The sequence below is a fragment of the Aquarana catesbeiana genome, linkage group LG05 (genome assembly GCF_042186555.1).
Source record: "Aquarana catesbeiana isolate 2022-GZ linkage group LG05, ASM4218655v1, whole genome shotgun sequence".
Classification (NCBI taxonomy): Eukaryota; Metazoa; Chordata; class Amphibia; order Anura; family Ranidae; genus Aquarana; species Aquarana catesbeiana.
In genome coordinates, this window is record NC_133328.1 from 302,020,835 (window position 1) to 302,042,617 (window position 21,783).

The 21,783-nt window shown below is 42.9% G+C and overlaps 1 protein-coding gene across 1 annotated transcript in view; it reads left to right on the forward strand.

Moving 5' to 3' along the window:
• Positions 1 to 21,783, forward strand: part of LOC141144794 (dynein axonemal heavy chain 5-like) — a 454,887-nt gene that overhangs the window by 244,582 nt on the left and 188,522 nt on the right. Inside the window, exon 56 of the mRNA XM_073630823.1 lies at positions 4,940 to 5,094. Coding sequence (XP_073486924.1) covers positions 4,940 to 5,094 — 155 coding nt within the window. The remainder of the gene's footprint in view (positions 1 to 4,939; positions 5,095 to 21,783) is intronic.

A 21,783-nucleotide genomic window follows, 5' to 3' on the forward strand; every position in this document is an offset into this window, starting at 1 on the left:
CAAGACTCTGGCCCCAAAGAAGACCGAGATTACATAAATGTGATCTCCCCTTGTTCTTGATTCACTGGCTGACCTCAGTACCTCAGGTTCCGCTCCGCTTTCTGTCAAAGACCTTTCTGTAAAGGCTGCCTTCCTAGTTGCTATCACTTCAGCCAAAAGGGTTTCTGAGATTGGGTCCTTGGGTCATGAAGAACCCTTCCTGACTTTCTTCCCGGACTGAGTGGTCCTCATCCCTATGCTCGGCTCAAACTTGAACATTACTTCAGTGTTTCATGAGAACCAGGAAATTGTCCTACCTACATTTAGGACTCCAGGGTCCTCTGAAGTTCATCCTCTGGATGTGGGCGAAATACTGAAGAAATACCTGCAAGTTACTTCCTCCTTTAGAAGCTGCTACTACCTGTTCATCTTGCACTCTGGCAGTAACAGTGGGAAGCGGACTTCGTCCAGAACAATTGTGGCCTGGATCATCCAGTCCATCCAGCAAGCTTATAGAGCTAAAGACTTGGCCCTGCCAGAGGCGGTGACAGCACATTCCACCAGGGGTATGGTGGCTTCGTGGGCAGCAGCCCGGCATGTGGTTCCAGACGTCATCTGTAAAGCAGCCTCTTGGGCCTCCATTAATACCTTTATGTCACATTATTGCATGGAACCTGCGTCTCTATCTTCTGTGAGCTTTGGTTTAAAAGTCCCGTCAGTTGATGGGGTAAATTAAATTTCTTTTGCTCAGCATATCCACCCGTGTGGACTGGCTAGTTATTTCCCACATGGAGGCTGCCATGGAATCTGTCAGAAAAACTGAAAATGTATTATCAAATACTTGACGCAATTTTCCTTTCCTGATGGACACTATGGCAGACGGAGTTCCCACCCATTGGTCAAAGAGTTGGCTAGTTACGGAACGCAGTCTCCAGCGGTGAGTTTAACTTTATGGGAGTGGGGTCCTACAGCATTGGAGAGGAGGCGGGGTTAACCCCAAAATTACAGTCAGTATTTGATAATAAATTTTCAGTTTTTCAGAAATAAAAAACTGATAATTGGCATGTGTGTATGTATTCACCCTCTTTGTTATGAAGCCCATAAAAAGCTCTGGTGCAACCAATTACCTTCAGAAGTCACATAATTAGTGAAATGATGTCCACCTCTGTGCAATCTAAGTGTCACATGATCTGTTATTACATATACACACCTTTTTGAAAGGCCCCAGAGGCCGCAACACCTAAGCAAGAGGCACCACTAACCAACCACTGCCATGAAGACCAAGGAACTCTCCAAACAAGTAAGGGACAATATTGTTGAGAAGTACACGTCAGGGTTAGGTTATAAAAAAATATCCAAATCTTTGATGATTCCTAAGAGCACCAGCAAATCTATTTTAACCAAATGGAAAGAAGGTAGCACAACAGCAAACCTGCCAAGAGATGGCCGCACACCAAAATTCACAGAGGGCATTAATCAGAGAGGCAGCACAGACACCTAAGGTAACCCTGGAGGAGCTGCAGAGTTCCACAGCAGAGACTGGAATATCTGTACATAAATACTACATTAATATAATTATATGCATGAAAGGAAACTGTATTGTGGATCCAAAGTATTAAAGCAGTAGTAAACCGCACCTTTGTTTTTTGTTTTGTTTTTTTAACCCTGCAAGGTAAAGGTATAATAGCAAAACCTGTACCACTCTGTGTGTGATTTGAGGCTAGGACGGAGGTTCACCTTCCAGCTGGACAATGACCCCAAACACACTGCTAAAGCAACACTTGAGTGGTTTAAGGGGAAACATGTAAATGTGTTGGAATGGCCTAGTCAAAGCCCAGACCTCAATCCAATAGAAAATCTGTGGTCAGACTTAAAGATTGCTATTCACAAGCGCAAACCATCCAATTTGAAGGAGCTGGAGCATTTTTGCTGGGAGGAATGGGCAAAAATCCCAGTGGTAAGATGTGGCAAGCTCATAGAGACTTATCCAAAGCGACTTGGAGCTGTGATAGCCGCAAAAGGTGGCTCTACAAAGTATTGACTTTAGGGGGGTGAATAGTTATGCACATAGACTTTTTCTGTTATTTTGTCCTATTTGTTGTTTGCTTCACAATAAAAAAAAAAATCTTCAAAGTTATGGGCATGTTCTTTAAATTAAATGATGCAAATCCTCAAACAATCCATGTTAATTCCAGGTTGTGAGGCAACATAACACGAAAAATGGTGGGGGTGAATACTTTTGCAAGGCACTGTACATAGATCTCCCAGGGGGGATTTTTTTTTTCAACAAAAGTGGAGTTACGCTTTAAAAGCTGGATGTAATGAATGTAACCACGTAAAAGCAAATTTAGGGGCAATATATTTCTGCCCAAAAAAGGCTTGTTTTATTCACAGATCACTCCACTAGCTTTACTTCTTTCTGGACTCCACATCAAAAATTTAATTATTTTGTATTTTGCTATATAACAATAAGGAGTACAGTCACAAAGTATGTTTTAGAATTGAGTTAAAAGGCAGAAAAATAAATACTACGTTAATATAATTATATGCATGAAAGGAAACTGTATTGTGGATCCAAAGTATTAAAGCAGTAGTAAACCGCACCTTTGTTTTTTGTTTTAACCTTGCAAGGTAAAGGTATAATGTGCTAGTATGCATTGCATACTAGCACATTATGAAATACTTACCTTAGAATGAAGCCCTCCAGCACCGCGCTGTCACCGCTGACAGGCGCTTCCATCGTCACCCGGTCTTCCTCCCGGGTTCGTGTCCTCTGACCGTCCAATTGGCCGCACCTCGATGACATCACTCATGGACCGCGGCACGGAGCTCTGAAGGGACGGCACAGGTATACCGTTCCTTCAGAGTGCATGCGCCGTTGATGTCAATGGCTGCATGCAGTGTGACTATCTCCTAAACCATGCAAGTTTAGGAGATATTTACTATACCTACAGGTAAGCCTTACTATAGGCCTACCTGTTGGTACAACTTTAAACAAAGGGTTTGCTTCCACTTTAAAAGAAACACCCTCTACCTACATACGTTCATACAATCACACTACTGCGTGGTGCAAGATTGCATGTGATTCGCACTACAGATAGTATGGCTGAAATCGCATCACATTCGGACTAAACTCGCAAAGGGCCCTTTAGTTGGTCCGCACCAGAATCGGATCGCTTGGATGTTCACACCTATGTGATCCGATTCATGTCTGAACTGTCAGTTGGCAGTGCGATATGCAAGCTGAAATAAGGGTGTCATTAACAATGTATTGACACTCCCCACAGTTCGCATATGGCAGTGTGAACTGTCGTGCGAGTCAAGTGCGACACGGGAACCCGCAGTGGTATCCCAGGGTTCCCACATCGCACCAGTGTGAACTGAGCCTTAAGCAGCAGGATTTCTCTGTTTTTCTTGTTTATTTAGAGCTGCAATATTAGGCTGATTTGTTGGGAACTTTAGTATCTCATAATCAGCCATCAGATATCACTGTTCCATATGTGAAATTTCAGGATAATGACCACTCCAATCACACATGCATCTACTGCTCAGTTTTTTTTTGTTTGCACCATTACAGTGTACATCAACATATATTCAGTCTCATTTATTGTTATAAATGCTGCTATTTATTTAATACATATCAGTATAGAACAGTATAAAATAAACATTCTTGTATCGTAGCATGCATTCTCAAAAGTCCTTTTCCTGGCTTAGAGGCAGCCAAATCTGAGTAAATCTCTATCCTTTAAATAGCTGAGATTGACTTTCTTATGCTTTACAAAAACACTGCTTGCAGCAGCTTTTAAATAATGCATGACACTGAGCATAGCAGACACAGGGAAGTCAGATGTATGTAACCAGTTCCTTAAAACTGCATTGCTTAGTTTTGTTCTGGTAACACAGAAAGAAAATGGTGTGTAAATCAGAATGCTATTTTATCTTCTGTGCAGCAGCAGCTGTCATGCCGTATTTGAAGGTTAAGCACACTCTATATATATTTTTTTAAAAACAGTCTGCAGAATATTGATCCAGGAAACCATAATTTTTCAGAGTATTCACAGCTTGCCATCGCTGCCTGATAACATAATCAACTGGGAGACCATAAGGGTCACAACTCAAAAAACAATTCTTTCTCTTATATTTTAATTTCTGTCTGGAGTTTGAATTTTAAAAATTGCTTAGGGTATAGTGTAGAAAGCATAGATGCTCTGTTTATTTTACTACCCTGTGTGCCCCATTAAGGATATTTTTCTTCTCATTCTGTTCCAGATATATGACAGGAAGTAAACAGAAATCTTAGACAAATGAGGAGAATAATCATTTTTGATAGTTGTAACTGGAGCAGGTGTCCTCATTGGTAGATATCCCCTCTACTCCTGTTTTAGGATTACCCCTACTTGTTTCCCCAGTGACAATAGTGACCACAACTGTGAGGGGAATCCACCCACTAGAGACAAAAAACATGAAGATGCCTATTATCCATATGTACACACATTTTCCACACTGTACAGCTAGAGAACACATATAGTTCCCAATTAAGCTATTTATTTTCCTGGTTCAGCAAATAGCATCAGATGCTATAAGATGAAAGCTGATTCAAGAACCAATCATGCTAAACCACAAAATATCAAGGTGATTTTAATGACTAGCAGAGGTGTGTTTATCATAAGATTGATTGGTCAAAAGTCCAAATCCTTGGGCAACCAGAACTGTAAACCTATATGAATTTCAGTCATGTATTTAGGTGTTAACTTGGAGATCCACTTTACTTTTCCTTTACATTATCTTTGCTTACCTGTAGTTGTCAAATAAAATCTGGGGGAGACATGAGTTGTGAAATGCCTAATTTGCAATGATTACAAAAAATAATAGAACACCATCCCAGTGTTATACTTTACACAGCACACTCATAAATTCAATTTATACCATCCATTTAATTAGTTTTTGTTCCACTGTTTAGGATGCAATGATCCACTTGGTAAAAATCTCCCGCATTATCCGGACTCCACAAGGAAATGCTTTGCTGGTTGGTGTTGGAGGCTCAGGGAAACAGAGCTTGACTAGGCTGGCTTCCTACATAGCTGGATATCAGAGCTTTCAGATTACTCTGTCAAGGTAAATATTTGCTATCATGAATTTTAAAACTTGAGACCTGTTTCCATGTTCTCTGGAGCATGTAAATAAAGCTTCATATTGAATTAAGCTATCAAAAACATAACTGTTTATATACATATTTTTCAGTTTTATACCATAGATCATTGTGGCCACACCGTTCTATATTATAATTATACTTTGCATGTGCTGAAAACATTTGATTTGCATTTTTCCCTGTCCTGTGAATTTAAAAAAATGTATTATGGAACCTAAACATTGCTACTCCCCTTAGGTTTTTTAAAACTTTATTCTGGTGACCTGTACAGACTTCAAGTTCTGAGTGCTACAGAATTTACATAATAAAGCTCAACTGGAATAGGAAAATGTTTTTTGAAGTCTTCAGTGACCTCATAATAAAAATAAGTTTTATATAATGGCAAGAAAATCAAAATTCATTGCATTAGTATTATGATACTTACCCTGTTTCCCCGAAAATAAGACCTAGCGTGATTGTCGGTGATGGCTGCAATATAAGCCCTACCCCCCCAAATAAGCTGTAGTTAAAGTGCTTGTAGGTCTTATTTTCAGGGTAGGGCTTATTTTCGGGGAAACAGGGTAGGGCTTATTTGGGGGGTAGGGCTTATATTGCAGCCATCACTGACAATCACGCTAGGTCTTATTTTTGGGGAAACAGGGTAGGTGCCCTGGTGATATTATAACTTGTTCTTTGTTGTCACTGCTCTGTATATTTGCCAGTAACCTCCACTTCCACATAATTTTCTGTACAATTGGCAGTTTTTTATGACCCCACTTATCCTTTGTTAGCAGAGGTAATCCTAGGTTCTCTCATATTTAGCAACTTATACATAGGCTCCTGGTTTCCCTAAGAGCGCAATCCAACCTAATCCAGTTTTGGCGTAGAATTGCATTTGTGTTCCAGCATTGCCAATACATACTGCTATCTTATTAAATGGCACTTCAAGGTTTCTGGTAGGCTTAATGTACTTAGTGTACGTGTATAATAACCTGTGCCATTCATGCTACCCTGCCACCGTAACATAATACATATATTGGTGTACTTTGGCGTAATCCATTGTGAATGACATCACAACACACCTTTACAATGCAACTGCTTTGCATCAAGATGTCTACTGCACATTCCTGTACAATACTTCTTGCTTTTACCACTGTGTTTACCTGTGGGTGTGTTTATTTACTTCCTATTATTTTTTTAACTGTAAAATCTGTCAGCAAATTTCAGTTTTGATAACATCAATATTTTTGGATATAAAACAGTTAGCAGGAACATTATGTTTTCTCAAAAGTACCAAAACACTGTACCCTATCTATCTTGCAAATCCTTCAGCCATTTAAAACTTTTATTAGTAAAATCCTTTACTGAAGGCAGGCACCAAAATGTGCTAGCTATTACCTTAATTACCTAGACAATCACACTGAAAATTGTTTCACTTTTTCTAAGGACTTAACATTTCCAATGTCAGGGCAAAGCCCTTCACCCCTTCCATTCCTGTGCCTGAGATTGCCCTTACTGGTTACTGAGGCACTTAAATTGGACATTTAAAAGGCGACGGGTGAGGCTTAGTGCTAAAATTAAGTACGTTTAGTCCTTGCTAACAAAATGAAATCAGGACCAGTGGCATGCACAGCAATGGCTAATAGCAGGCCAACTCTCAAGGTCTCTCAGGTCTTTAATGATTAATAATGCTTTTGTTACATTGGAAAAAAATGAAATGGCTCTGCTAACTTTTTCTGACTCCTTTTATTGATGTGATTAGCATGTGTGCTGTATTCAGTCTTTTTTTTCTACAAAAACCTCTTCACTTTTGTGCATGAAGTCAACAACTTTTAATAAGACCGACAAAATCTATTTGTCAGATGGCCTTGGAGAGAAGTAGGGCTTGTATAGAGTTGTATGCCTGTGCTGAGCCTTCAGCTGTTTAATGAGCATGCTGGCCCTTCAGCAGAATACACGATAATTGCAGGTTTCTATATATGTCTTGTTGTGATGACAGATTTTATGTAAAGGGAGAAAGAAAGATTCTTGACCGATAGCAGTTCACTGTGCAATGTAATAATTTAGCAGCTAATGAGTCTTACTCCTTTAAGATATTCATTAATGCAGACTGGAAATGGAACAGTTTTGTATCTTGCTATGAGGACACTTGAGTGTTTTACTGTATGATGAAATTGCACGAGTTAGCAAAACAGATGTTTTATATTGACCTTCTAGTGGCATCCACTTCCTTCTCTGTGTTCCTGTAGCTGGTATGATTGCTCATATAGAAAAATTAAATTTCGGATTTTAGATATGTCCCTAAAGTAATCAAGAGAATACAAAACAGTTCTTACAAATGTATTGCTCCTTTAGTGCACATTTAATTTTTGTTGGTACTGTGTAGAAACAATGGAACCTGAAAAGCTTTTACTTAGCAAGCTGGGAGACTGATTGGAGCCGCATCCATGTATACATAGGAAAGATTATGCATGATATCTTATGCTAAAATTCCAGTAGTCCCACTGTGTGTCCATGCTTTTCTTGGGTTCATGTCCATCTAATCCATGGTGTTTTGAGGGTGGAGAGGCACCTATATATCCCAGATGGTTTTAACATTGGCTGGTTGGTTCTTGTATACAAACTTGCATTATATGTCACACTCTCTTATCCCTGAAGAAGAGTAGTCCAAATGCATCAGGTTTTATCCTTGTTCATGATTGGTGCAGACAAGCTAAGCACCATGAGAAATCGCTCCAGATCCTGGGTTAGGGATTTATGGGTGGTGCCATAGGCATGTATAGATGTCTATGGGACAGAAAGTAAAGGGAAATTGGGATATTACCCTCCCTTACTCTATCCAACATTGATAGAAATTAATTGTAATTTGTCCCATTTAAAGCCACAATAACTTTTCTGGTAATTAACCACTTCCTGCCCGGCCTATAACAGAATGACGGCCGGGAAGTGTTTCTGTTATCCTAACTGGGCGTCATATGACGTCCAGCAGGATAACCTGCCGGTGTGCGCCTGCGGGGACGCACAGCACGGTGTATGCGAGTGCGGTGTGTCAGTCTGACACGCCGCATCTCCGATCATGATAAGAAGCCTCTGACAGAGGCTTCTTACCACGTGATCAGCTGTGACCAATCATCGTGAGAACCAGGAAGTGCCGGTAAACGGCATTCCTCTGTTCACGCTGACAGGAAGAGCCGATCAGTGTCTCTCCCTGTCAGAGGGGGGCTCTGTGCTGATAATCAGCACATTGATTATCAGCACAGCCCCATCAGATGTGCCAATCAGCTGCCAATCAGTGCCCAGCAGTGCCCCAATAATAAGGTCTGCCAGTGCCCACCACAGTGCCAATCAGAGCTCATCACAGTGCCAATCAGATCCCACCACAGTGCCAATCCATGTCCAGCATTAATACCTGTCAGTACCTGCCCAATCAGTACTGCCCATCAGTGCCATCTATTAGTGTCCATCAATGCCACCTGTCAGTGCCAATCAGTGCCGCTGGTCATTGCCCGTCAGTGCCGCCTGTCAGTGCCCATCAGTGCCGCCTGTCAGTGCCCATCAATGCTGCCTGTCAGTGCCCATCAGTGCCGCCTGTCAGTGCCCATCAGTGCTGCATATCAGTGCCACCTATCGGTGCCCATCAGTGCTGCATATCAGTGCCGCCTAACAATGCCCATCAATTCTATATATCAGTGCCTCCTCATCAGTGCCCATCAGTGCCACCTTATCAGTGCCAACTCATCAGTGCTGCCACATCAGTGCCCATCAGTGAAGGAGAAAACAAAATTTTATAACAGAAACAAAGAAAAACTTTTTTTTTTTTTTCAAAAATGCCGGTCTTCTTTAGTTTAGCAAAAAATAAAAACCGCAGAGGTGATCAAATACCACCAAATTAAAGCTCTATTTGTGAGAAGAAAAGGATAAAAATTTAGTTTGGGTACAGTGTTGTATGACCGCGCAATTGTCATTCAAAGTGCGACAGCACTGAAATCTCAAAATTGTCCTGGGCAGGAAGGTGCCTGGTATTGAAGTGGTTAACCACCTCAATACTGTGCATTTTCGCCCCCTTCCTGCCCAAGCCATTTTTCAGCTTTCAGCGCTGTCGCAATTTGAATGACAATTTCGCGGTCATACAACACTCGACCCAAATGAAATTGTTATCATTTTTTCCCCACAAATAGAGCTTTCTTTTAGTGGTATTTGATCACCTCTGCGGTTTTTATTTTTTGCGCTATAAACAAAAGAAGAGTGACAAGTTTTAAAAAAAACACAATAATTTTTACCTTTTGCGATAATAAATATTCAATTTTTTTTTCTTTAAAACAAATTTTTTCTCAGTTTAGGCCGATATGTATTCTTGTACATATTTTTAGTAAAAAATAAATCGCAATAAGCGTATATAGATTGGTTTGCACAAAAGTTATAGTGTCTACAAAATAGGGGATAGTTTTATAACATTTTTATTTTTTTTTATTTTTTTACTAGTAATGGCGGCGATCTGCGATTTTTATTGTGACTGCGATATTGCGGCGGACACATCGGACACTTTTGACACATATTTGGGACCATTCACATTTATACAGCGATCCGTGCTATAAAAATGCATTGATTACTGTATAAATGTGACAGGCAGTGAAGGGGTTAACACTGGGTGGTGATGGAGGGGTTAACTGTGTTGCTAGGGGAGTGATTCTAATTGTAGGGGGCGGGGACTCACTAGGAGAGGAGACCGATCGGTGTTCCCCTGTACTGGGAACACACCATCGGTCTCCTCTCCTCTGACAGGACCGTGGATCTGTGTGTTTACATACACAGATCCACGGTCCTGCTGTGTTACCGGTAATCGCGGGTGCCTGGCGGACATCGCGGCCGCCGGGCACGCGCACCGGGTGCTTAGTGACACGGCGCGCGCGATCGCTGGCGGCAGCGCGCGCGCGCCCCCTGGTGGCCTAAGAAAGCGAGGACGTCATATGACGTCCGCCCGCAACGAGAGCTGCGCCGCCTGGCCGTCAATTGACGGCCAGCGGTCGGCAGGCGGTTAAATAGTTATTTTTTTACAAGGATACGAAAATAAATGTTATAAATAAATAAATGACCCTATTCCCTCTCAAATGCTACGGTCGCCCTCTGACTCCATCCTACACTCTCTAACCCACATCTTCAATCTCTCCCTCACCTCTGGCATCTTCCCCAATGCTCTAAAACATGCATTGGTCACCCCCATACTTAAAAAGCCGTCCTTGGACCCTACCAATCTTAACAACCTACACCCTATCTCCTTGCTACTCTTTTCCTCTAAACTCCTTGAATGCCTGGTTTACAACCAACTGAGTGACCACCTCATTAAAAACAACCTTCTTGATTCCCTTCAATCTGGATTTCTTTCTCAACACTCCACAGAAACAGGGTCAGCCTCTCACGGCTTTCAATATCATTTCTACGCTGACGACACATAAATCTATCTCTCCACCCCTCAACTCACTCCATCAGTCTCCTCACTCATCACTAACTTACTAACTGTCATATCTGTATGGATGTCACACCACTTCCTCAAACTCAACTTGTCCAAAACCGAGCTTATAATATTTCCTCCCCCACGTGCCTCTTCCTCTGACTTGTCTGTCAAGAGCAATGGCACAACCATCCCCCCGTCCCCACATGTCAGGGTGCTAGGTGTTATCCTGGATTTTGAACTCTCCTTTTGGCCCCATATCCAATAACTTTCCAAAGCTTGCCGCCTCAACCTCTGCAACACCTCTAAACTATGTCCCTTTCTAACCAATGAAACCACAAAGCTCCTGATTCATTCCCTGGTTATCTCTCGCCTCAACTACTGCAACTCCTTCCTCATTGGCTTACCTTTAAATAAACTATCCCCCCTTCAGTCCATCATGAATGCTGTTGCCAGACTCACCCACCTTACAAACCTCTCAGTGTCTGCTACCCCTCTCTCTGCCAATCCCTCCATTGGCTGCCGCATGCCCAACAAATTAAATTCAAAATACTAACAATAAGTTACAAAGCCATCCACAACTCTGCCCCCAGCTACATCACTAGCCTAGTCTCAAAATACCAACCTAATCGCCCTCTCCGTTCCTCCCAAGACCTCCTGCTCTCTAGCTCCCTCATCACCTCCTCCCATATCTGCCTCCAGGATTTCTCCCGAGCCTCGCCCATCCTCTGGAATTCCCTACCCCAATCTGTCAGACTGTCTCCAAATGTATCCACTTTTAGGCGATCCCTGAAAACTTTCCTCTTCAGAGAAGCCTATCCTACCTCCATCTAATGACTGCACTATTTTCTCCATTAGCTCATCCCCCACAGCTACTACCCTTTTGTATAACTTGACCCTCCCTCCCTTATTGTAAGCTCTAATGAGCAGGGCCCTCTGATTCCTCCTGTATTGAATTGTGTCGTAATTGTACTGTCTGCCCTAATGTTGTAAAGTGCTGCGTAAACTGTCGGCGCTATATAAATCCTGTATAATAATAAACAATAATTATTATTTTTTTACAAGGATACGAAAATAAATGTTAGCAACAAATAGGTGCAGGAACTCAGCCATGTCTCCCGCTTAACCGCGTGGAACGGTGGATGTGGGCAAATGCACTAACAATGGAAGTATCTTAAATGGGCAGTAAATACCGTGAGTATGTTATGCAGGGAGTTCAGGGATGCACTATATACATAGTGCAGCGTTCAGGGGTGTGCTACACATCGAGTGCAGCTTCAGGGATGCCCTATGCACAGAGTACAAAGCTCAGGGATGTGCTATGTACAGGTTGCAGAGTTCAGGGGTGCATTATGTACAGAATGCAGGGTTTAGGGATGTGCCATGTACAGAGTTCAGGGGTGTGCTGTATACAAAGTGCAGGGTTGAAGAGTGTGCTACATACTGAGTGCAAGCTTCAGCTTTCCTCCGCAGCCTGTCCACATCCCATTTCCACCCTTCCTCGTCTCTGTTCTCTGCACCACTTTCCCCCATCCCCCACCTCTGCACACATCTCCCTCCACAGACCTCATCCCCCCCCCCAAAAAAAAAAAAACTTCCTTGCACCTCACCTACCTAGCTCGGCTCTAGTAGTTCCCAGTAGTGTATAAGGTTCTGCTTCTCTTTGTCACTTGCACAGAGATCATTGGTCAGCGTCTGTGCAGGATCACAGTTCAGCTTACCATTAGATGCCCCATCACACAGTGCACCTGCATCTCCCCTGTCCCTACCATGAGTACAGGGCAGGCAGTGAGAGCCGCCAAGAGGAAAGCTGTCCTTGTAAACACAGAAGGCTTCTGTGTTTACAAGTGACAGTGGTGAGCAGGGAGCAGAAGGCGAGCCAGAGGTTCCTGGTTGAAAAAAAAAACCTGGGTGTGAGGGCCGCATGAAATGGCCTGCTTCTCTTTGTCACTTGCACGGAGATTATTGGTCAGCGTCTGTGCAGGATCACATTTCAGCTTACCATTAGATGCCCCATCACACAGTGCACCTGCATCTCCCCTGTCCCTACCATGAGTACAGGGCAGGCAGTGAGAGCCGCCAAGAGGAAAGCTGTCCTTGTAAACACAGAAGGCTTCTGTGTTTACAAGTGACAGTGGTGAGCAGGGAGCAGAAGGCGAGCCAGAGGTTCCTGGCTGAAAAAAAAACCTGGGTGTGAGGGCCGCATGAAATGGCCTGGCGGTTTGACACGTGCCATAAAGGGTGAAAAACTTCCTGGAATGTACATTTGATCACTGACTTCTGCTTTGGCACATCTAGTACCCTAGTACTGTTTTTGTTTGCTGTGGAGCATTCTCCAGGCCTATGACTATGGCAAGTCTTTTGGACTTGGTCTTATCAGAGCATGACAAACTAAAAAAAAAAAATTCTGATATTGTTTTTCCTTTTTGATGCCAGAAGGTTTAATGCTGTGAGGAAATAAGTGCTCTGTGTGCATGCACACTTTACAGTGTCTCTTTCCACCTTTTTAGCATGAAGTAGTTTTCTCTTCATTTCTTTGATCTCAAGAGTCACAAAAGGTAACATCTGTTTCTTGGAGTCTATTAATGGACATCCTTCTCTGTTTGTGATCTATTCCTGTTACTGCTTTTTCTTAAAACTTAATCTTAGTGGGAGGGGTTATACCTGGCTGGATAATGGCTTTTTATACCTGGCTGGCCAATTGATGTTTTGTTTGCCAGAGTCTAATTCCTCCTGTAGGCAGCATTATAAACCAACTGTCTCATGTTTCCCTTAAATAACTCCAAGAAACAGATTTTAGTACAAAAATCATGTTTTTTTTTTTATCTAAAGTAATACTAGTTGTTTTAAAACTACCACTTGTCAAACTGGAAAAAACAATGTTTTCTCCGCTCTCCCTGCCTTTGAATTATATGTAAAATGAAAAACCATTGCTGAATAAATAGGCCCATGGCCTACAATCTAAAAATTGCTCTTGTCCATAGGGGATATATAGGTGCTCAATCAATTAAGCATTAATTTGATTAATTTTTTAATGAATGCATAACTGAATTGACTAGTGACCTTTTAAATCTACCTGGAGACCAGCTTGAATTTGTAGAGAAGAAGATATCCTAAGGGATTAAAGTGTATCCCTGTATTTTACTAATATCATAGAACACTGTAGGTCCAGGCAAAGAAATTCACACCTATATATTGTGGTATAGGGCAATTAAATAGACCAGTGTTTCTCAACTCCAGTCCTCAAGGCACAACAACAGGTCGTGTTTTCAGGATTTCCCTCAGATGAAACAACTGTGGTAATTACTAAGGCAGTGAAACTGATCAAATCACCTGTGCAAAATAATGGTGAGCCTGAAAACATGACCTGTTGGGGCGCCTTGAGGACTGGAGTTGAGAAACACTGAAATAGACAATGGTTACACAGGGAATGGTTGGCTAAAGCAGAAACCCTATTTAACAAGATAATGCCATCCTCATATATTTGAATACATATTATTATTATTATTATTATACAGGATTTATATAGCGCCAACATTACAACATTAGGGCAGACAGTACAATACAATACAATACAATTCAATACAGGGGGAATCAGAGCCCTGCTCGTTAGAGCTTACAATCTAGGATGATATAGTCAAAACAACCACCATTTTGACAGATGTATTTGAGATATTTTTTATCATCCAGCAAAAACCTTTGGGCTTTAGAGCTGTATTAAATTCTTTATTTGCATTTCAAGTAAATATTAAATGCGAACATTTGCTCTTTACCCTAGAGATAACGCTTGATTAATTTTAGAAAGAAGTGTACATTCTGTGCATTAGACTTGCAATTCAAAGGTGCTTTCATGCCTTGATATTTAGTTGAGTTGAGAGGAAAATGGGGGATACAGAGGAATACTCTGAATATAAGAGGAATTTAAATAATGCTGATGCAGAGGACTGTAACCTTGGTAGAACTAGATTATGCTTTCATGTTCCGTATTTTCAGTATACCTTCATCATGTATTAATATGTCAGTGAGAGAGTTGCAAGAATTTATGAAAGTGTCAAACCAGTTTTGCTCTTGGACAAATAATCTCACCTGCTTTCTTAATAAAATGGTTTGAAAGTGAAAACTATGCTTTACTTTTTAAAGGGTTGTTTAAAGGACAGCTAAACCCTAGTCAACTGTTCATGTATGAAACATCAGATAAATATTCAACACTGAAGGAAAATGCAATATTTAAACCTAATTTGACTTACTGCTTTCTCTTTGTTTAAATGTACTTTTTTTTTTTTTTTTGAGTAACTGCTCAGCTAGTTTAAATGAAATACAAACCTGCAAATGAGGCAAATCTGGTTCTTTTTTGTTTCACCTAAATATTATATAGTCATGCAGGCATGTCCAGTCTCTGGACATCATAGATTTGTGAATCTTAGCAGTCTGGATTCTTGAATTGTGTGATTCTCTGCACATCAGACAAATACATGGAAATATTCAAGAAAAGCAAAAAAGAAACCAATTTTTAATTTCTGAGACTCTTGAGTTTGTTACATACTATGTTACTATATACTGTATACATGTGGAATAACATGCCTAAGAAATCTTAAAACTGTATAACCTAAAAATGTGCAACCTATGAATAATGGTAATGGGTGATGGCAACTAACAGTTTACAACATGCAAAATGTTTCTGATCAGGATTTCTACCGTATAAATCAATAGGTTTGCAGACCTTTTCAACCATCACTAACAAAGCTCCAGTTATTTTTCAGAGTAGACAAGAAAACATACACCAGTTCTCCTAGTCACATTTTTTTCCCCCTTAACACACTGCTACCATCAGGCTGGTGTTGACTGTAAGGGGTTGATTTACCAAAACTGGAGAGTGCAAAATCTGGTGCAGCTCTGAATAGAAACCAATCTGCTTCCAGGTTTTTTCTGTCAAAGCTTATTTGAGCAAGCTTAAGTTAGAAGCTGTTTGGCTACCATGCACATCTGCACCAGATTTTGCACCTCCAGTTTTAGTAAATCCATAAGTTCTTCACTCAGTGTAGCAGAAAATAAATCTGTTCCAGATAAATGTATCACAAAATAGAATAAAGAATTCAGTTAGGATAACTCCTGCATCTTAGTGAATTTACCTTTTTTTCCCCAAACAATTACTTTTATTTAGATGCAAAAAATAGCATTTACAGAAAGCTCTATAAACAGTAAAACAGTGAGAATACATGCGGCACCAACATACCGTCAATTGAAAGACTTAGAAATTTCAGTTGAATTTCCTAAGCATGAAGTTTCTGGATCCACTTTGTGCTTCAGTTTGTGATAGTATGTCCCAGGCACCTAATTCCCAGCATGGTGTTGAGCAGAGGAACAGGTGTCACTGAGAATTATTTGTGTTATAAAGAAAGGGATAGATTTATTAGGTATCCTTTTCAGGCATGGTAACTTTCCGCTCAGGGAAGAGGAGGAATAGTACTTGGGAGGTGTTTGTTATGTGCTAGGTGTATGTATGGTTGAAGTGGCAGAGGAGCATATCAAGGTGGACATATGTTTATGGGCGGAGTGTAGTTGGGCCGAGTATCTTGAAAGGAGAAGGGGAGGAGGATAGTAGAGATGTGTGAGGGGATATATTCAGGGAGGTGGAATGGGGAGGGAGAGGGGGGAGGGAAGGGTAAGTGAGGGGCCATCTCTGACTTCCCTCCTCAGTTTTATTTGTGTGACTTGAAGGCACAGCTGGTGGTGCTTTTCAAAAAAAAAAGGAGGTGGAATGACAGGTTAAAGAGCCAATTTGGTAGGGAAGTGGGGGTCCGTACATGTGGGAGAGGGCTCCAAGTATAAATGTTTGACTAGTTTAGTTAAGTGGATTGCAGAAATTAAGATAATCAGGCGTCGTTTGGAAGTGCAACCAGCAGCTCCATTTTCTATTGAATTTGGTTGGGTTATCATGAATGAATTCTTCCATTTCAGATCCTTTTTGGACTCTAGCAAACCATTCTCGGATTGTGGGGGTATGTGTCGAGTTCCAGTGTAGGGGGATGCATTGTTTTGCTGCGCTTATCATGTGCATCGCTAATGATTTGTGGTATGTCCTGTGTGATAAGGGAGAAAGGTGGAGAAGGAATTGGGCTGGGGAGAATTCTAGGTCGTATGAGGTGACTTGAGATGTGATTTGGTGTACCTCTGTCCAGAGAGTTTGTATTAAGGTGCAAGACCACCAAATGTGCAGTAGGGTACTTTCTTATGTATGGCATCTCCAGCAAATTGCAGGTACAGCGGGGTTAATTTTATGTAAAAGGGTTGGTGTGCGATACCACCGAGATGCGATTTTGTAACTGTTTTTTTGTGTGGTGACATATCTCAATCCTTTATGTATGTTCAGAAATGATTGTTCCCATTGCATTGCCGAGGGTGAGATGGAAAGATCCTTTTCCCATTTTCGGCAGGCTAAATTCTGGTTAGCTTGTTTATTTGCAAAAAGAAGGTTGTCTGTGGCGTAAAGCAGGTATGGTTGGGGATTTACTTGACTGCAGAGTGTTTCGAAAGGGGTGAGTGGTCTCGAGCATTTGGAGTCTTTGTCTAGGGATTGCAGGTAGTGGGCCAGCAGTAGGTATGTCCATGGGGAAATAGGCAGTTTTCCTGTTTGGGCAGAGATTTGGGGGGTCAGTGAGAATTTTCCCCTGATGAAAGATCTGGTGGGCTCTGATGTTATCTCACGGGATATTGTCACCAAGGAAGTAGTTGTGCATTCCCGGGGGGAAGTCAGGGTTTTGTTTCACTGAAGTTAATGGGCCTGGGATAGAAGATAAGTTAGTTTGAGAACAAATTTTGTGGAAGCGGTTCAGAGTAGATCCTATTAATGGGTGGGTACGGAGTGTCAATGGTATGTGGTGTGGATTCGTCCATGGTAGTGAAACCAGGGGTAATGTCGTGAGGGAGGCTTCCAGAGCAACCCAGTCTTTGTGGCGTGAGTGGATATTCCAATCCACTATTCTGGTGAGATGGGTAGTGGTGTAGTAATTTAGGATGTCTGGGAGTCCTATGCATCCTAGGCGCTTTGTCATGGTGGGTTGTTTAAAATTAATTCTAGGTTTTAGAATGTTTTGTATGTTGTATGTTTTAAAGAAGGATGAAGGGATTAGGATAGCGATTGTCTAGAGGATATACAATAGTCTCGGTAGAGCATTCATCTTCAGGATCGCTGCCCTGCCAAACCACAAGAAAGATGGGTTATTCCAGAGTTTAAAGTCAGAGATTAGCTTGTTTAGGAGGGGTATATAGTTCTTTGCGTATAGGTCCGGGAGCTTGGAAGGGAGCTGTATGCCTAGATAGGTAATGGAGTCATGCTTCCAGTGAAAGGGAAAGTTTTCTTTACATTGGTCTACTAGGTGTTGGGGTAAGGAGATGTTAAGTGCAAAGGATTTAGAAAAATTGATTTTGAGATTGGAGATGATTTGGAAATGTTTGAATTCTGATAGTAGAACAGGCAAAGTAATCAATGGTTGCGTCAGGAACAATAGTATGTCATCCGCGAAGGCGACATATTTATATTCCTTGTTGGATGTGTGTATGCCATGGATGTCTGGGTTGAGTCTCAGCTTCCGGAGAAATGATTCAAGTGTAAGGACAAAAAAGATAGGGGATAGAGGACATCCCTGTCTTGTCCCATAACATATGGGGAAGGCATTCGACAGAGTGTTGTTGACCCTCACTTTGGCTGAAGGGTTTGCGTACAGGAACAGTATCAGACCGGAAAAGTAAGGTCCCTATGCCTATAGCCGGCATGACCGCCGCCATGTAGTCCCATGCCACTCTGTCGAATGCCTTCTCCACATCTAGGGATAGGAAGAAACCTTTCTGTTTGGTTTGAGTCATTATGTGGTGTAAGTTTATTGCTTTAATGGTGTTATCTCTAGCTTTTCTACCCATGACAAAGCCTACTTGGTCTTTGGATATGAGAGAAGGGAGAAGCGGGTCAGTCTGTTTGCTAATTGTGACAAACTCACCCGGGACAGAGGCTATTGGAGGGGACTGAACGCAAGCCTCTTGCCCACCGATTATGGGCCCTAGCATTTGGGGGAATGGTGCTCTCTGTGAGCTGTATGCCTGGGGACCCTGGGGTTGGTGTTACTTTGGATTCAGCTCCATGTCCCCCCAAAACACACAGACTCTGGAACCCGTTATATGCCATATTAGAATGATAAGACTGAATTATACTGTTGGGACACATACTGTGAGGAGATGCTAATGTCATCAACTCCACTCACCTGTCTGATGTCAGCTATAATGTGTTTAATGTAAATAAGTTTAGTCTAGGTTCTAAGGGTATTCAACTCATTGTTGTTTGTTCTAATTAACCCTGTGTTGATGTTTATGGTAATGTGTGTAAATTGAATGAGCTGATCACATTGTCCTCTATACAATGTAGGAGACGGGACGACTCCTATTGGAGCTCATGTTAATTAGGTTAGCTTTGAGTCATCCTGGTGTATAAATGTGTGGGAGATCTCAAATAAAGAGTAGTTCTGATGTACTCCAAGACTGGTGTTGTCTAGTTCTTAGGGTTCCTATAGCCAGATCCATTGGACTCGTGTTCCAGAACTTAGGAAGCGGTATATGACGGAAGCACTCAAGCGGAGTGTGGGACGTTCCGTGACATTGGTGGCAAGCAGCGGGAAAGCTTCCTGAAGTCTGGGACATCCAAACCTCCAACTGGATCCAAGATCAGCATAGCAGACTTCAGTCACCCCAGCGGAGATATGGACCTGGCATCAGAGTTCCCGGGGCTGCTGCGGATCATCCTTTCAACATACACCAGGACTGTGTCTGAGGATGAATACCTGGAGCTTAGGCAGCAAATTCGGGTGGAGCTCTGGATTGCAGCCCTCCGTCTCGCTGGTATAAAACAGGGCAAGTGCTTTCCAACCCAAGAGCAACGGGCCAGTGACCAACGGGCATTGCGGATGGCATTCCTGGGAGAGCAGCCCCAGGAGCAATGGGTGACTGAGTTGGACAGGTTGGTCCAGCAGGAGATAGAGCTGGACAATCGTTATCAGGCTCTGCAATGGCACGCAGAGGAGGGATATTTAGGGGAGACAACAGTATGCTCTCCGGAGGGATATGACTTTGGCGGCCCTGGATTGCTGTGGGAGAGCCTTACAGATCTTTTTATGTTTGGCGATGAAGGGGAACCTGACCTTGAGGACCTGAGAGACTATAAAGAGTCTATGCTCGGTCTTGCAGGGGTCTCAGAGCTCAAACCTGATCTGGACCATTTGCTAAGGAAGGAACAGCATCTGGAAAGGGCATACAGGAAACTGCTAGAACAAGTTCAGCAGCATGCCAGAGAATCGGCAGTGGAAATTCCGGAGATTGCCGTCCCCAAACCTGAAGTGCTGACAACAGGGCAGAGCTCTGCTAACCTCTGCCCAGAAATGATAGCATCTTCTTGGTTCCATGTACAGGAGATGGTGAACCTCTATCCCCAGACATCAGTTGCAGAGACATGGGATTTGATAGACTTTTCTGCTGAGGAAAAACAACCTGATGAGCCTCCAGCAGAAGAGCTGATATCAGGGCCAAAGTTCACTGTGTTCTGCCCAGCACCAACAGTGGCTTCGGCCTTCTTGAGAGAAGAGGTAGTCGGCCTTTCTCCCACAACACTGACAGGGACATGTGATTTTCTGCCAGCAGCATCTATGGAGTTAAAACAAACTTCTCCAGCTGAAGATCTGGTAACTGAACAGAGGGTCCAAGACCTTTGTCCCACACTTTTACCAATTCCAGAGACTGGGGATTTAATAGACATTTCTGTAGAGGAGGAACCACCTAGCAAACCCTCAGCAGAAGTGCTGGCAACCGGACAGAGGGTCCAAGACCTCTGCCCCACACCTGCAGCAATTGTGGAGGCTCAGGGTGAGAAGATGGCAATCACTTCCCAGCAGCAGATACAGGGGGAGAAGGGAGAGGAGGTGTGTGTTGTCCCTCCCCAACAGTTGGCCAGGGTGGAGGAAGCGGCCTTCCCTCCCCAGCAAAGATCAGTGCATCTGGGAGACAGTACCATCGACATGTCGTCCCAGCAGCCAGATGAGGGAATGGAAAAGGAAGCAGCCAGCTCACCTCCCCAATGGCAGCTACACAGTTTGGGAGTGGAGGAAGCCAGCCTCCTGCCCCAACGGTTAGCCGGAGCGGAGGATGCGGAGTCCCCAGCAGAAGTGCTGGCAACAGGGCAGAGTGCTACCAACCTCTGCCCAGCACCGGCAACAACTGCAGAGTTCCAGGGAGGCGGGGCAGTCGGCCTCCCTCCCCAACAGTTAGCTGGAACAGATGGTGTAGGGTTTCCAGCAGAAGGGCTGGCAACAGGGCCGAGGACTGCTGGACTCTGCCCTCAACTAACAGAGGATGGATTTCCTGTGAAGGTGGATGGGACTTCAGTCTCCACCTGTATACCCCAGGGATGCTGGGCAGTGGGCCCAGATCCCCAACAGCATGACAGAGTGAGCCCAGTCACCCTGTCTTCTCTCCAGCGGCAGAAAGGACTCCAGGGAGAAGGGTCAGTCCAGGCCTCTCCCCAGCGGCAGATATGTTCTCTGAGAGAGGCAGAGGTTGGCTGGGTGAGTAATGCTTTGTTTGGAACAATTTATTTGGGGTACTGTGTGGGTACAGGCATTAGAGGACTGGAGCTACTTACTAACTTCGGAGTCAACCCGTCTGGGGTCTCCTCCTTTGTTAGTCTCCTGCCGAAAGGGGAGAAATGTGACAAACTCACCCGGGACAGAGGCTATTGGAGGGGACTGAACGCAAGCCTCTTGCCCACCGATTATGGGCCCTAGCATTTGGGGGAATGGTGCTCTCTGTGAGCTGTATGCCTGGGGACCCTGGGGTTGGTGTTACTTTGGATTCAGCTCCATGTCCCCCCAAAACACACAGACTCTGGAACCCGTTATATGCCATATTAGAATGATAAGACTGAATTATACTGTTGGGACACATACTGTGAGGAGATGCTAATGTCATCAACTCCACTCACCTGTCTGATGTCAGCTATAATGTGTTTAATGTAAATAAGTTTAGTCTAGGTTCTAAGGGTATTCAACTCATCATTGTTGTTTGTTCTAATTAACCCTGTGTTGATGTTTATGGTAATGTGTGTAAATTGAATGAGCTGATCACATTGTCCTCTATACAATGTAGGAGACGGGACGACTCCTATTGGAGCTCATGTTAATTAGGTTAGCTT